The sequence below is a fragment of the Taeniopygia guttata genome, chromosome 8 (genome assembly GCF_048771995.1).
Source record: "Taeniopygia guttata chromosome 8, bTaeGut7.mat, whole genome shotgun sequence".
Classification (NCBI taxonomy): domain Eukaryota; kingdom Metazoa; phylum Chordata; class Aves; order Passeriformes; family Estrildidae; genus Taeniopygia; species Taeniopygia guttata.
Genome location: NC_133033.1, coordinates 21797671 through 21815242, shown reverse-complemented (window position 1 = coordinate 21815242; position 17572 = coordinate 21797671). Strand labels below are relative to the sequence as shown.

Genomic DNA, 17572 nt, shown 5'->3' with positions numbered 1-17572 from the left:
TCAGTGCTTGTCCCCAGCTTAGGAGAAGGACAACACAAATCTCTGCACTAGAAGTGTATGTCATCCAATGATGAAAGTGTTCAAATTATTCCAAATAATCCTGCAGAAATGGCCGTAAAACAACAGCTATATATTTTTAAATATGTAAAACTCAACATCACACTTCAGCAGGTAAGGGGAGGAAGAGATACTGGTAACTGTGCATACCATAGGTAGACTAAAATATGTGGTTAAAGTGCAAGCCGAGACACACTGAGACATAAAATGCATCCCATCAAAGGTACTGCCCAAAAGTGTTACTGGGAGAGCTGTGTAGTGGATCATTTTGCTCCATGGTGTTAAAGTCCTATCATGTCAAAAGGGAGTTATTGACAAGCTGAAAGAGCAGCTGGGGCCGGGAAGAGTGAGAGATGTGCTCTCAGCACATGGACTGGACAGAACTTCAAATGTCTGTATACTTCTGCAACCTCTCCTCTGCCCCAGAGCAGGGTTATAGGTCCTGCAACACCTGGGAGTTAGTGTGCTTTAGTTCAGTGCAAGCTTCACATCACCCAATGTATCATGACAAGAGATAAGAAAGCAGCTTACCAACTGAGGAAAACCTGAGGGATCTGACTCTAAAGGTTTTACCAAATCTTTAATGTAGTCCTTAGATGAGAATATGGATGGTATTTATCTGTCTCTGTACTTTTCTGCTTTCAGTAAGAAAGTTATGGCACTGGTGGCAGCCAGATTGGTGAAGAGGAGCTTGGTACCTCTGATGTATAGAATGAAAGCTGAGATGTCAGGTTGTCCCCAAAGGATCAATCCTATCATCCAAACAATCCAAAGGTAAGAAGGCATGGATTCACCTCAAGTGTTTCAGTAAGTTAAATTGAGGGCCAGGATATCAATACTTCTGTTTTCAGCTCCCGAGGTATTCCTTGCTTTAGGGACCCACAGTGGGCTGCATGAAAATGCTTTAGATGATCTCCAGAAAGTCCATCTGCAAAGAGACAACATAAATGAAATTGTGGCTTCACTGATGTAGCTGTAATTTCCCTTAGCTGGAAAAGGTTTTATTAAGTTCCTCAGTTATGAACTTTGCAGCTCTGCACAATTTCTTCGCCTTGGTAATTATTATACAGGAACCAGAAAGTGAAACCAGCTTGGAAAGCTGAGAGCATCATCGATTTATGGGCAAAGCTGAGGCAAGTGCAAGAAGCAACAGTCAGAAATTTTTATTTATTTTCAGTTATAGCTTTATTTGGTCTAATAGTCCTGATCTGGCAGTCCTGAAAAACACTGCTGATGATCTTTCATGACAGTAAAGGTATTAAATACATCTGATGTTGCAGTTAAACAAAACTTGCTTCAACTACATACATTTTTTACAAATATAGCATAAAAAGTACTGTCAGTAGTTTAAGTGGGTATTTGCTGGGATTCAAGAGAAATAATCAATTTGACAAGATTTTGGGGTTTTGTTTTTCCTTTTGAACTCTTACATGTTCAATAAATGGTTGTAGGTGATTTGGATGATTGGTAGATAATTTATAAAACTGGTTTCACATAATTTAACTATTGTAGGTCATGAAAACCAAACTATTTTGCCCCTTAATTAATCTGAATGTTAATAAAAGCATAGAACTATTTAAAATGGATAAACAAGAATTGATGCATGATCTTCAGAGAGATCCCATAGTTATATGGTTATCCAAAGAATGTGTACATTTTCAGCTGCTCAACTTTCTAATATGAGCTAGGACATGTATAAAACCCAGGCCTTCTCAAAATTACTTTTTCTACTTCCTGTTACCTCTTGGAGTTGAGAAGAGGCCATTGTGGAAGCAGCAAAGAAAAGCTCTTCCCACCTTGTTTTTGAACTTCTCTTTTCTCACCCTGCTTCTGTTCCTCATGCAAAAGTATGCATGGAGCTTGTTTTCCTCAGGACTGGTATTTTGGTGCCCAAAATGGTAGCAGTATGTGAAAGGTATTTCCAGCTAGAATAGAGTGTATGTAAGTCTAACCTTACAGATTCATGAATGAACAAGGTGAACTGTCTGTGAAGAGTAGTGAGACAGTTCAGGATTTTTTTTAGGCTGATGTAGGAAATTTGGAGAAAGGAAGGTTCTGAGTGCAAGGAATATAGCACCAATGATTATTTTGATCAGGGACAGTGGAGGGCAGGCAGGTCATGTTTTGTTTGCTATCATCTGTCTTTAATTCGTTCCTGTTTGCAGTAGAAGAAGGAAAGGAAAATGAACAGGTTATTTGCTTTTCTTAGACAAATTTATTTGTGAATCTGTATTTTTCCATGGTCTCCTCCACCTAAAAGGACAGTTGGCTGATGGAGTGGGTAAAGTCTCAGAAAATTCACCCCTTCAGAATGGGTCTCTATTGATCAGTGTGGATGGAGCAACTTTCTGAACCTCAGTAAACTGAAAATTAAGCTGGAATATGAAACTAAAATGAGGTTCAGATAGCTAGCATAGCTTTGTCTGAAGGAAAAGCCTTAATTTTTGTTTACCAGGTGGTAGGCTTGACAGACTGTCTTTGTTCTAGGAACCAGCACTTTATTTATAGCTTGCATCAAAATCAATTTAAAATAAAGCCTCTGTATTTTAACACAAAATCTCATAAGCTCTAAAGAGGATCTTCTTATGAGAAGAAGGCAAAAAACTGACAGAAACTCTTGCTAAATAATTGTTGCATGAAGTTTCTTCTTCTGTGATATTTCCTAATGTACTAAGTGTAGGAAGTAACACTTGCTGTAAGGCAGAAAGAGGATGTGCAAATATTTTATGCTGAACTGGGGAGTAAAAGCACATTACCAAATTAGTATATCAGCCTGAATGGGAAAAATGAGCTATTCTTGCTAATAATTTATATTGCTAGCATTTTATCACTTTTTAGAATTAAACCTAAGAAGCAATAGTGATACTATGTTTTTTGCCTTTTTTTTTTTTTTTTTTGACAGAGACTAGATTTTTGGCAGTGTGCACATGAGCACATATTATAAAAGTTGTGAAATTGTGGTGTTTCTTTGGGTCCTGTTTTATGAGAAACATGGAAAGCTTTTTTTTTTTTTTTCCTTGTTTTGCTTCTCTTGTGATTCAGTGGTTTACACTCTGAGATTTCCAGGTGTTTGGGGAATACCACAGCATGGGATTACCAGCTTCCCCTCCTCCCCTTCCACCATCCTTTCTGGGTTATTTTTGGCTCTTCCATTGCACTGTATGCACAGATTGTATGTATTTATAAGGCCTCAGCAATATGTTTCTTGAGCTTTGTGACCCAGTTAAAATAGCCAATTTGTGCTAAATGTCTTTGAGTGCTTATTATGAGATGTCCTATAGTGAAACAGAAATTAGCTATAAAACCTAAATACCCCCCAAAAATCTATTTGTTTCAGTTTTTGACTTCCCAATGCTGTCTTTTCTCTTACCTGTTGTAAATCACTCAAATATTTGCTTGAATCTGCCAAAATTTGTCTTGCATGAGTCTACTGTTTACATGATTGTTACTTTAAAAGCATATATCCAATATTTTTGCACCTCTGTTAGCTGACTCTAATTATGCCCATTAACAAGAAGTGGTAAATATTTTCAATTACATGAATGACTTTTGCATTACTATTTTTCTTTAAAGTTTAGAATTTACTGCCTTTGCTAAATACTGTGTTGTTTTTTTTTTAGTGTGAGAATAAACTAAGACATCCAGTGCATCCTTAGACAGACTTATTTTTTTTTAACAGAGTATCAGCACTATGAACTTGTCACATTTTAAGATAGCTTGTAGTGTGTGTGAAAAAAAGAAACTGAATGACTTAGAGGCATGGAAACTGAGGGAGGGAGATACAGACCCTGATGTACAAGGTAAATAAATCAACGGGATCAGTTTTCCTAACTGTTTCAAATTCAAAGATAACTATTGTGACTTTAGATTATATAAATCTTCCAGACTCTTGTAGATTTATAGCAGTAGTTTCTTGACAAGCCACTGAGGAAGAAGTAATGCCTGCCACATGGTTATCTTTGGAGACATCTCTCTAACCCTTTTGGACAGTCCAGAGAGAAAAATCATGTCACAATGTGAAGAGGGGCAGGAGATGGGCTATCAGAAGATGACCGACAGCATCACTGTAAGCAGACAAGCCTTCTAGGTAAAGATTTGTGGTTTATGCTTATAAATACCTTCCTCAAAGGCATTTTGTGCTTCTATACAGTAATAATTACAATCAATTGTGGGATTGCATGTCCATCCAAAACATAATCATATCTGGAATGTTAGAAATACATTTGTTATAGAGTAATCCTGTGGTTTTTTTTTGGAAAAATGCACACAAATACTCTTGGCTATAAGCACTATCTGACAGACAGTGAAATACCAGAACAACTTGTAGACCACAACTAATAGGGTATGACAATCAGTCGGGCACCCCAGGTGAGAAACAGTCTGTGTGGGAGCAGGATACAGTGGTAGAAGCAAAGAATACAGAAGTTAAAATCACAGAAGGTACCTGCTTGGGAAGAACAGGAAAGGGGACAGGGAACTCACAGAAAGCAGGCTGGTCTGCTCATTTACAACAGAGTCTAGAGAGAGTTAACTCAGAAGTAGCATCTTGTGCGAAGATAGCCTGAAACATGGATTCAGTAGCCTACCCTGACCCTGGTCCTGGCCTGCTTCAGCTGAAGTTGAGCATTAAAAAAAGATGAAAAAAATAAAGCCCACTCTGTGTATTACCTTCACAATAAACAGACTGGTCTTTATATTTGGTGCAGAGCACACAGGAAGCAATATTCAAGAGATAAGGGAATACCCAGTGATCTGCAATAAAACCAGAATGTAAAGACTTTGAAAAAGACTGTAAGCATTTTCTTCTTTTTCTGTGTGGGCTCTTTTGTGTTGGCAGGTGCTACTATTGCTTTACTCATGTTCCATCAGGACTTCTGCAAACATGGCCCAACTGTGACTTTATGGTGCAGGTAAGACAGCATTTACTGCAGAGTGTTACGTAATTAAGTATAATTCTGTGTATAATTTGGTAAAATTAACCAGCAAGTATAGATTAGCTAGTACCAAGCCATCAGCAAGTAAGTAACCAGTTTAGCTGAAGGCAGAGTGGATTTTGTGACGGTGATAGGGGAGACCCTGCACAGAGGCAGCTTGTTTAGTACCTTCAGCTGAGATGGTATTCTCAGCCCGATTGTTCAGAAGACAGTGCCCTGCCTGGAATTCAGCTCACTGCCCTTTAAAATTGTGGTTCTTCATTTGTTGAGACAGTAATATGTATGCCTATAGAACCCAGGAGCTGGTACTAGGAAATGAAACTGGGGGGGAAAAACCAGAATCGGACTAAGAGGAGGAAAAATCTTCCACTGTCGAAGAGCTCTTCTGAATGAGAGTTCAAGAAGTGGTCCAGGGGAAGCAAATATTCAATTGTCATCCCTTCTTTTCATTTTCCCTTTCAAAGCGAATGATGGAAGGATACAAAGAAAAGATGCTATGGGTAAAATGTTATGGGTAAAAATGTTTATTTGATGTTTTATAACGAAAAATTATCTTATTCACTGTGCAATATTCGAACACCTTATACAAAGCTAAATCCTGAGCTGTTCTCAGCATCCAGCACTTATTCAGAACCAAGAGGCAGAGCAGATGTTCAGCACAAATCTAAAAAAATCCCAGGATTTATGGGTATGCTGACACTTTAAGGGTAGCACATTCTAAGTGGGCATGTTAAAGGGAGCTATTCAAGAACATTAATTTCACAATAACTGAGCCTACTGTTATCCTGCATTGATTTTATCTGTAAGCAAGAAGTAGGTGCCTAGCTCTTGCAAGAGCTTCTCGTAGGCTTATTGCTCATTTTGGGCCAGATTGTGAAGAGTGCCTCAGGGATACCAGAATACGTTCTGTGTCCTGAGCAGGTACAGCACAGATCATGCAGGCAACATATGAAGTGAAGATGTCAAATCGTCGTTGCCTGAGGGTTGATAGCAGCAGAGCAGTATGCTTACACAAAGAGCTCTATTGTTTACTCTTGACCTTAAAATAATTTGATCCAATATGACACATTAAGTAGAAATGTTTTCTTTCTTCAAGAAATAGTTCTTGGCAATTGAAAACAAGCCTGAAAAAGTATGTAAAAAACAGATTCCTTAGCAAATGTTCAGTGAAACATTAAGACTGTTATAAGATATCTTCTCTAGCGTGAATAGTGTTTTCACTGTAAGACTGTCAAATTAATTTTACTAGATAAAATGCATAATGCAGGTAACCCCTTGATTTAAACAGAGTTGCCCTTGGGATAAATTTATCCTCTGTCCCTTAGTGTTTGAAAAAGCATGTGACTTCAGTTTCTGTGAACTGGCTAATTTTGATATACAGTGTGCTGAGTATCACTGTAACTGAGCTGAGTCATATGAGATGACTTCAATGCAAGGGAAATTATGTAAAACGAAGTCTGCATAAATATCTTTATAAAGTCTTTAAGTATAAATGAAGTTTTGAGTATGTAGAGAATTTATTTTTTATTTAGTCACGTGCTTTGTAATTTATTCTTTCAAGGAATCTGAACAAAAGAAAAACACAAGTGAGTACTTGAGAATACATTGATTGAGAAAACTAATTCATACTACATTTTGGAAACACATTAACACAAAACAGCATTAGGTTTAGATACCAGTGCAGAACACCATTACCTGAATTAACCCTTACCCTCCACATCATTATACGCTCCGAAAAACAAATAAATCTGAGTTAAAATTCTTGGTGATGAATGCCAAAGTGAAACCATAATGACTGGACTTGGAAGTTGTGTTGTGTGAGGAATGTGAATGCTGCTAAACTCTTAGGGAAATGAACACTTAGGGTGAAACAGAGCATCATGAAATCGTATGAAAAGACAACAGTGAGGTTTCACTGGCATCCTTCAGTCCCGGTTCCTATGGCATTAAACACAGTGAGTGCCAGGAATGGTCATTTTTGGTCATTTTACCCTGATTACTGCTACTGTTGTCGTCCTTTAATCTTTCCAGTCTATTTCCTCCTGGCTCAGTAGTACCAGGCAGAGATAGGGAATGGTCTGGGGAACACTCTTGGAGAAGAAAAAGGGAATCTCAGAATAATACCACATGGTTGGAAAGTTCATGATCTCCCTTCCTTTAGGGTAAATAGTGGTGAGTTTTTTGGCTGTTCTTTACTTTGCTCTGCCCTTCACTGGAATAGGAAGCAGCTCCTTGGCTTCTCCCCAAAGAATAGTAAGGTATTTTTTAGCTGCATTAGCATACGGTAGAGTTGTTCTGGGGCAGAAGTGTCATGCATGTGTGCTTGCTCTCTCCCTTTCTCTGTTACACCCTGCAATCTGATGCCTCTGGGCTGCACAACTTAAAGAACAGAGTTACAGAAACACCTCCTGCTAGAAAGCAAGTTAGCAGGGACTGCGAAGGCTGTGAGAGACCTTGGTGTCTCTCAGCTAGCTCTAAGACTGTTTGGGATCTGGGCAGACCTTTTGCACTGTCTAACATCAGTGGCTGAGCACCTACAGCAGTTTTGTCTGATGTCTTCTGAGAGGCTGTGCATGGAGATGAGTATGTGGAGTTTCTAGGATCACAGCTCCTGGTTCCAATGCTGTGGTCTTATTAGCAGTGAGAGAACCAGACTCTTCCTCCCAGGTTACCCAGGGGGATGAGTACAAAAGAGAAAGACTTCCAAAGAAATGGATAACTTAAGCAGCTGCACATTTTTAATGTCATTTTAGAAATCCTTATTAATACAAATGGATGGTTCTGGCTTTGATTCTTTCCAGGACACAGGGGAAGTATACTGCTCTAGTTACATACTGACATAATCTTGTTGGCCAATTAAAAATTCAGGCTCTGTCCTGAGAAAGGATTTATTTTAACGGTCCATTGTTTAATGTGCAAATAGAGTAAATTCTCCCATTCCCACAAAAGGGGAGTTTTTGATTTAACCTTGGAAAAGGAGACTACAGTTTATGTTTGGAAAAAGACTTCATGAGTTCTAACAGAATCATAGAATGCTAAAGGTTGGAAGGGTCCTTGAAGATCATCCAGTCTCAACCCTCCTTTAGTGGGCAGAGGGATCTCCCACTAGACCAGGCTGTACAAGGCTTTATCCAACCTGGCTTTGAACACTGCCGGTGTTTGGACATCCACAACCTCCCTGGACAACCTTTCCAGTAACCACCCTCGCAGTAAAGAATTTCTTCCTAATATCTTACCTAAATTTCTCTTCTTTCAACTTGTATCTGTTACTCTTCATCCTGTCACCACAGTTCTTGATGAAGAGTCCTTTGGCTTCCCTCTAGGCCCCTTCAGGTGAGGTCTCCACACAACTTTCTCCAGGCTGAACAGCCCAAACTTTCCCAGCCTGTTTTCACAGGGAAGGTGCTCCAATCCTCTTATCAACTTTGTTACCCTCCTCTGGATTTGCTCCAACAGTTCCGTGTCCTTCTTCTGTAATTTTGTAACTTTGGTCATTAATTTTAACAGCTGATGGTTTATGGTCAGCAGTATACCTAGAACAGTGGGATCACTGGAGTGTGTGATGTTCTCACGAAATAATAGGGTATGTTGCCATATTTCAGTGCTGTGGAAGCTCTGTAAATATCACACAGTCAGAAAAGATCCATTCTGCAGGAATTTATCTTGGGGTCACATCTAGAGGAGTTGAGTGGAGATTGCATGAAACTACTGGAAGGTCAGGTGGGAAAGGAGCCTGGCTCTCTTTGAGAACCTTTAGGAGAGATTCCTCACAGGATGTCATGCACTCTGCTCATCAGATGGCATATGTCAGCCATGCTGGTATGCTGCTTTTGTCTGGGATAAAAGGGACTAAGATGCCATTGCTGCAGGCAATGTATGGCCGTAGTTCAAATTTAATTTGTGACAACTCCAGGATGATGACGTTATTTTATATCAAAATTGGAGTCTCTGGAAAGTCAGAGCAATATCATTGGATCAGTTTTGTTCTGAACACATTTACAATATAATTATTATTACAGACACTTTGTATGGAGATGTATTGCTTAATGAAAGCTAAGATTTTGGTCTGTGTTTGTAAGACTTGACTCATAAGAATAGAAGATGTATTTAATCTTCTGAGGGATTTGATTCAGTCATGTCATTTGTGAATTATGTGAATTTATGCAACTTTTTCCTGTGCGTTTCTTAGGAAGTCTCTGAAGGACTTATGAATAGGCAGCACAAAAGTATTCTCTTCCCATCTTTATTTGTCTTATGACAGGGTTCTGCTGATTCTTTTAGAACCTTTGACATCTTCAATAAGAGAAGCAATCGAATATTTCTTCCCCTTGTTGTCTACTATATAAGGGGCATTTGTTACCAAATTGTTGGGAACATGCAATGAGGGAAAATGTCTTTGCTGTACCTTATATTAAGTCCATGAAAGCAACAACAACCCTCCTGCACTATTATGGTAAAGAATTGCATTGAGTTCTCCAATTCTAAACATTACAGAAAACAGACTGCCTCTATCCATTTGTTCTGTAATACTGTCATACCCAGAAAGACATCCTTGTCTAAAGATTCAGAAAAATATCCCACCAAATCACAAAATAGTTAGGGTTGGAACGGATCTCTAGAGATCATCTAGTTCAACCCCATTTTTAATTGGTTTTCATTTAATCATCAGTAACTTCACCTGAGGATGCATTTTTATGAAGACCTTGTTGTCAGAAGTGTTTTGGTGACTTGTGGTTAGGGTTTCTCTTTCTCTCAACAGAAAACTCAAGAAACATATATAACATATATGGGAATCAGTGAATGCATGCAGGAAAGTGCACATGAAGGGAAAAAAATGGCTTTACTAAATCCAGTCCTATGGAAAGTGGAGTCCTATGTAGCTCCTAAGTACAAAGGAAGAAATAGTTGAAAATAATCTACTTTAGTTGAATTAAGGAAGCTAAGTATTACTGCAGGAACCTAAGAAAAACCTCTTTGACTTCCTGGAAACTGAAAGAAGTTTTTTTGAAGAAGTAATTGTCTCTGACATCACTACAGTGCATTGCGAGTTTGTGAGTGGTTAGTTAGGGTAACAGAGGAAGCAACTCCTTCACAGATAAGCAGGCAGTGCAATGTATGTGCCTAGTTAGTCTCCTTCTGGGTTCAAGTTTTGTGAAGAAATTCTTTTGCAGACAGATAACATTTATTTTGCTTTCCAGAGAGAGACACATGCTGTTTCATAAGGATACACCTGATTTCCAGAAATAACCATGTTTTTGTGGCTTAAACTCTTAGCATGTGGTGTTGCATTTCTGGGACAGGATGCTTTTCTCAAAGGTAGGTCGCAACTGATCTTTCTTTCTCTCATTTTGATCCCTCAGTATCCTCTGTAGATGTAAAACCAGTGAAAAGCTTTACAAAGTGCAGAAATACCATCTTGGCTCGGAAATTAGAATACAATTGTGTGCAATGGTTTAAGAACCTAGGTCAGGAAGATCAGTACATCTTGTACTAGGCTAAAATGTCTTCTGCGTGGTCCCATGTGAGAGTTGTACGGATTACTTTAAAAAACAACCACATTTGTAGCTGAATTTGAAAAAATACATTTAGGTCTCTTATGTGAACCTGTTCCATGTAGTTTTTATATTCAGCTTCATCTCATGATGTAGTACTAGTTTTCTGTGTTTAAATCCTTCAAGAAAAAAGTCTTCCCATCAATGTTAGCCACTCCCTGATCACAGAATCTGCTTACAGTTGCTTAAGTTTTGATTTTTTTTTACTGCAGGGGGGGTTAGTAACAAGTTCTAAAAGTTGTAAATTAATCTCTACTATTGGTAAATTACTTATTTTGTAAAACATTATTTTTTTATTTTGTAAAAGCATAAAATCGGCTCCTTTGGAAAGTTTAATTATTCCACTGCTGGTGAATTTGTTGCTTGACTTTTTGAGAGAAAGACAGAGTCCAAGAGGATGATCTTGCAAAACCTGTTTAATGTTACAGATAAAGAGAGTAGCAAGAAAAGCAATTAGTCTTGAGATTATACTTAATGTAAAGTCAAAAAAATATCCATGTTCAAGAAAATATTTTCTTCAGAAGAAAATGCAACATTTGATGAATATGTACCTTGCATCAGTTTAGCTGGTAATGTAATTTAGGATAGTTGATGGCAGACACAAAGTGGCTTGAAATATTTTTTCTGAGATGGCAGCAAGTTATATGCAGGGCTGAAATATCTTTCCATTTACATTGAATTTATTCATGCTTCTACCCTCATGTCACTATAAGTAACTCCAGGTTTATCCTGACGTAAGCAACAAAATGATCTGCCTTTAGTTGATAACCAGCTAAGAAGAGCATTTGAAAACTGAGCATTAGCTCTCTTGTCCCTCAAAGTCTCTGAACAGAGACAGCACTGCATAAGTCTGGTTGATAGCTGCTGGAGATTATAAGAAAACAAGTGAATGCTGCACTGTAGAGGAAAAGAACAAAATCTCTTGCTTTTCCTGACTTTTTTTTTTTTTTTATCTGCTGTCCCACACTCTTCTGAGACTTCCCACTGTAACCTTTTCTCCAGAAAAGTCAGGTTACTGTCTGCTCTCTCAGCCACCTTCACAGTCAGTCAACACGTTAGCTGACAGAGAGGGCTGGCAGACAGATAAATGGGTAGTAGCATTTTATTTCAAGTAATAGTTATTTTTCTCTGTTCACACACAGTAGTCTGACTTGAGCCAGTTCCTCTCTATATTTTCTAAACTGAAGAGCCTCAAGGAAATATTTTAACTCCTCTCTACTACACTTAATTAAATCTCATGCTGTAGTATCAAGTACACAACATCATAGACCTTGTTTTTACGATGTAGTTTGGCACAGAGATTGCATCTCCTCTCAGGGTGACATGATATGAAATACTTCATATTTGCTGTGCAGATTGCTCTGCCTCGTGGCCAAGGGACACTGGGCAGTCTCCTAGGGAGGGTTTGTTAATGGAGGAGCAGCATTTCGAAAGGGTGGTGTAGGCTTTGGCTTTATGGCAATCACTTTTCAGGCACTTGATTGTAAGAGTTTGGTGGGCATTGGGACTTCTTTTGTTACTACTAAAATTATTTTCCAGCAGCCTATTGTAGTGATTTTGAAAACTTAGCAGGAGAAATTTTAAGGTTGTCTTAGTTCCTCCACAAGCTCAGACATCCTATAGAACATCACTTATTTCCTGTAATCACCAAGCCACATTGAAAAGCATCAAACTACATTAAACAAAACAAAATAAAAGTTAGAGCCTGCACAAAGGCCTTTTCACTCTGCAAATCCCTCAAATAAAAAGCATGTATCCAACTAATTTTTCTGATAAGAAAGAGATATGTAGTGGCAATCAAACACCCAAAAAACCCGACCAATACCCCAAAGCCTTCCACCAAAAACCCCTAACACAAGCAAAAAAAGTCAGAAAAACACCTTTGCTTCCCTTTAGAAAAAAGAAATGCTTGCAGAATAAGCACTGTTTCCATTAGATCATTATTTCAGGCTCCCCCCCTCCTCCACAAAAGTTTTAGCAATTTGATAGCTTTCAAAAGCTTTCACCCACTTCTGAGCCACTTCCTTTATTTCAGGAAGCTAAATAATTTCTTGATAGTTTTGGGTGTGACTTTTTTTTTTCCCCAAGTTAAAAGTATCAAGCTTCATCAGGCATGCTGTACTGATTTTGTCTGGGATAATGTTAATTTTGGATACAGTAGCTAGTATGGGTTTGTGCTGAAAACCATGTTGATAATAGAGGTAGATAACCACAACCTTCCTGTCCTTTGATGTAATACACAGATACCACTGCAAAGTGTTCATAAGATGTCCACCACACATCCATTGAGCCCATTTAGTCCATGACTTTGGGCTTCGTGTTGTGGTGATGCTCAGGACAGGAGAGGTGGTTTGTTTTGTGGTTATTGGGCACCAAAGCCAGCTCAATTTGGGTTCCTGATGCACTTGCTCTGTTTCATGTAAGGCTTTTCCTCCATAGGTTTGGGTGGTTCTTGTTATAGTAATTCCTATAATAGGCAATTCAAATCATGGGTTACCACAATTCAAAGTTATTTCTCTTAGAGTCTCTTACCCACTCCCGATCGGGTTTAACATTGCAGTGAACTCTTCCTCTTGCCCTTACTCCAGCTTGGATTTACCCATAGACTGCAGTCCCTTAGGGTTGTACGTACTCCAAGTGGAGCCTTGTCTATGAACCAGTCTCTTCAGGGACACACCTGCTGGTGTATGGGCTTATCCAGAGCCACAGTGGCTCTGAGGGGCTGCTGCTCCAGCACAGCCCTGTCCATGGGCTGCAGTGCCTTTGGAGATAGACCTGCTCCAGTGTGGCCTCACCCACAGCTACTGTCCCCTCAGACAGCAAACCTGCCCAAGCCGGCCTCGCTCCTGGCTGCAGTCCCTGCAGGGTGTTCCTGCTCTGCTGTGGCTTTATCCATGGCCACATCTTTGAGGTGCTCCAGCCCAGCCTCATGAACAGCTGCTGGTGCTTCAAGCTGTGCCTGCTGCAGCACGGAGCTGCCTTGGGCCCCGACGGAGCTGCCCTTGGGTCTTCAGGGGCGCCCCTGCTGTGGCACTGACACAGCCACAGCCACAGGCACTTCAGATGTACCCACCTTGGCATGGACTTATGCATGGCCAGAGGAGTTTCAGGATACCCTGCTCCCACATGGACTCATCCACAGGTCACAGTCTCTTTGATTCAAGCTCACACTGGAGTTCCAGTGTGTCCAGTACAGCAGCACAGAAACAGGAGCGATGCTCTGGCCATGTGCCAGTCCATGTGCATCACCATTGCTGTCCTCAAAATGTCCCCAGGCACAGCAGAGTGAGGGGATCAGCAGCACAACAGTGGCGAAAGCAAAAAGCAGCCACAGATGAGCACTGCACTAATGTACTGTAAGGCAAGCACAGGAGTCTGCCCAAAGCAGCCAAAGAGCAATAACAGCTATAAATTCCATCTAACCCATTCCAATCAAAGCTGTTGTTATCTCAACCCCTTTGAGCCCTGCATTGGGTACCAAAGAAGACTGCTGTGGTTTAACCCCAGCTGGTAACTCAGCCCTATAAAGCTGCGTGCTCTGTGCCTCCTGGTGGGATTGGGTGGGAGGATAAAAGTGAGAAAAATCATAGGTTGAGATAAAGACAGTGAATAGGTAAAGAAAAAACAAAGGTGAGGAATCAATTCACTGTTTCTTCTGGGCAGACAGGTGTTCAGCCATCTCCAGGAAAACTGGACACCATCACATGTAATGGTTACTTGGGAACAAAAATGCCATCACTCTGAATGTCCCCTCTTCCTCCTTCCTTCAGCTCCCAGTACTGAGCATGATGCCATATGTAATATCTCTTTGGGCAATTAGGTCACCTGTCCCAGCTATGTCTGTTCCCAGCTTGTTGTGCACCCACAATCTCCTCCCTTAGTGGGGTGGTATGAGAAGCAGGAAAAGCCTTGACTGTGTAAGCACTGCTCAGCAGTAATGAAAATATCTCTGGATTATTAACCTCATTTTTCATTACTGCCCCAAGATAGATAATGTGAAGAAAATTAACTCTACCCCAGTCAAAACCAGCACACACATGAAATTCTGGTCATGTAGTCTCCATGCTTAAGAGCTGTGCAAGTTTCCAGCTGAAAGTATTGCATTTTCTTTTCAGATAGCTTATCCTATGGCTCTGATTTTCCACGAAAATCTTTTTTACAGGTCAGTCTATACCCTTGGAAAGAGTCTGGCCAACCTAATTTTTTAAGCAGTGGAACTTAGCAGTGGAATTGGTTCATTTTATGTGTAGGATAAAGCATAAGGGTAATTGCTCTGGCAGGAGAATGTATATTAAGGTAGAAGAAAGTGAAGAGCATCACCACTGATGCTGCCCTCTTATAGATGCCCCACTGCAGGTTCTGTCTGGGACTGTTCTTTTTTGTTGTAGTGGTGCACTCAAGGGTTTCAGAAATGCATACCCCAGAGTCCTGCACTCAGTGGTCTCTTAACCATTTACAACTAATTGCCTGCTTTACACACTGTACACCACCCCAGTGCTTTATTCCCAGTGAATGGAGGCAGGGAGTGGTGTGCACACAGGTGGATGGCAGCTCTGCTCGCTCCCTGGGCCAGACACAAACTGCTGAACTTGAAGCTGTTTAGTTTCATTACGGTGTCATACCTAAGCTATGGGCAAGACAGAAGTTGGTTGGAGTCAGCAGAACTCTGGTTTCTGGACTGAAACCAGATACAGATTTGGACTAAATTTGTGATTTTTTTTTTTTAACTCATTAATCTAGATCTGCTCAAACATAACAAGCAGATGGCTGGGTTGTGGATGTGCTATAGGTATATCTGTTGATGCAGACAGTGCAAGAGATTGGTTCTGGCCTAGTGGGTCTTTCTTACATAGTAGGGAAAATACATGTTCTAGTCATTTTTATTCACTCACATCAGTATATTGATAAATTAAGAATATTTTACCAGTGTAGAACTAAAGCCAAAAAATCTGTCATGCAGAGACCAGTTCTAAAGAGGGTCCAGCTCTTGGTGGCTTGGTATTTGGAACCACTTCATTTAGTTTCAGTTTGGTTAACTTAATATATTAAGGTTCTGAAAAACAAATCAACAGCAACCATGTTAAAAACACTGCATATATAATGAAATATGGCAGAAGAAATGGGGGAAGGAAACAGGATGAAGTGACTTTCCAAATGTGCTGAGTGTCAGGAATCAAGCTCTGTTTTTCTGACTCCCATAACCTATCTTCAGAACTGCCTGCTGGTCCGGTAGCATGTGTATGCGTTAAACAAGCAGCAGTCTTCACACTGAAGGTGGGAATACATTGTATATATTCTGTTTTCCTTTGCTGTGCAGCTGCATTGTGATTTTTTCTGTATCCTGCTGGGAGCTAGGAGAGAACAGCAAACCATGGAAATGTTCATTCTCTGTTTACATTCTCTATCTACTTTAAGAGTTAATATTCATAAGCATAAATTTGGTCCACCAGGAAGGCAGAAGAAATTCACCCACGCTGAAGTCTGCTGGCATGGCTTTACTTTCTGTACTCAGTAAACTACCTGGTGTGGTTAGCTCAGCTTTAGCTCAATTGTCTCTGAAGTGTCTCTACATCCCCCTGTGAAGAGCAGACTTACTCAGTCATTCCTCCTTCTTTGGGAGGCTGTTCCTCCTCTGCTGCCAGTCCTAGGGTGAGAACCAAAGCGAGAAGAGCACAGCACGGGGGTGGCTGCAGAGATGGAACCCGAGACAGCAGAGGAGTGAGAAGTGCTGCAGGAAGGTGTGAAGTGCTGGACAAGGTTTGCTAGCAAGAGTTCAGTTTAGGAAGGTGTGAAGTGCTGGACAAGGCTTGCTAGCAAGAGTTCAGGTTAGGAAGGTGTGAAGTGCTGGACAAGGCTTGCCAGCCAGAGTTCGGCTCTGTGGCTGTGAGTTCCTCTGAGCCCCAGCAGAGCCTGTGTGTTACAGGAGTGCATGGCTTAGGCAGGGCTGGGCCGGGTGTTTGTGCCTGCTCAGTGCAGATGGGCTCACCCAGCTGGCTGCTGGCACTGAGACTGCCAGCTCTGCCTGCGAGACAGCGATTGTCCCCAAGCTCTGCTGCTTTCTTCATCCTTCTGAGATACCCATCGTTCACACTGATTTACCTTATATCATATATAGCAGAAATCAAGCCATTTTTTTTTTCAGACAAATTTATAAAGTGCATCCAGTATATTTTGGAGGAAGTAGTTGACTCCCTTCAAAGTTCAGTTTAGGCCCTGAAGCACTTCTGTGAAAATTAAAAAAAAAAAAAAAAGTGAGAAGTTTTAAAGAGTGGCAAAACTCTGACTTCCTCCTGTAAATATCAAGATTAGACATAGTTATGAAAGTTGTTTATTTCCCTGCAACTTGACTGTTCTTTTAGCCTGCATGTCGTGATGTATTTCCAGGCTATCCATGCGCTTGCAAACAGACCTTTTTCACTGGTGTTTCAGTAACTGTTACAGCATTTAATCTATTTCTAGGCTTTTTTCCCTTTAAAGTAAAGCAGTTTGAGGCCTTCAATGCCAGGATTTTAGAAACTAGCTGTGAGCACTTCAGTGCTAGCTTATATTATCCATAGTGTTGTATAGCTAACAGGATCCACTTCTTTTCTTTTATACCACTACTTTGCAGTACTGTTCTTGCAGTTATTCCCTCTGTGTCAGTGCCTTCTCGGCTGGCCTGCTTGCTTAGGTTTTTATTCTTTAGTTTCAAAGACTTCTCTCACAATCTGTCTGTTCTTCATTCATAATCCCACTGCCTTGCAAAGAGCTCTAGAGGTACCTTTTTTAGGGCATGAATGACTTTTTTGTTGTTTCAAAAATGTGAACCCACGGAAGAATATTTTTAATTGCCTTTTGAAATAGATTCTTTCCCTGACAGTAAGAGAAATAATCAAAATAGCTGTCTAATAGAAAAATGAAGCCACACAATGAAGCTCTTCGTAAAATATATAAGGAAATAGTAGTTCGTTAACTGGAGCATATGTCCTATATGAGTTGAAAGGTTTTTACACTCAGAGAAGTATATAATACAGAACCTCAGCTGAGATG

The 17572-nt window shown here is 40.2% G+C and overlaps 1 protein-coding gene across 5 annotated transcripts in view; it reads left to right on the top strand.

Annotated features, from left to right (window-relative positions):
- The first annotated feature begins 783 nt into the window (after positions 1 to 783).
- The window catches only part of PTPRC (protein tyrosine phosphatase receptor type C), a 66846-nt gene continuing 50057 nt past the window's right edge, over positions 784 to 17572 (top strand). For 3 of the 5 annotated variants that reach the window (XM_030279362.4, XM_030279361.4, XM_030279359.4), the window contains exons 1-2: positions 10024 to 10104; positions 10190 to 10307. In XM_030279362.4, the coding sequence (XP_030135222.4) occupies positions 10241 to 10307 (67 nt within the window). In that variant the 5' untranslated portion in view covers positions 10024 to 10104; positions 10190 to 10240. Of the gene's footprint in view, positions 832 to 4894; positions 4968 to 10023; positions 10105 to 10189; positions 10308 to 17572 lie in introns of those variants that run through there. The other 2 variants (XM_072932631.1, XM_072932632.1) reach the window with 2 other exon arrangements.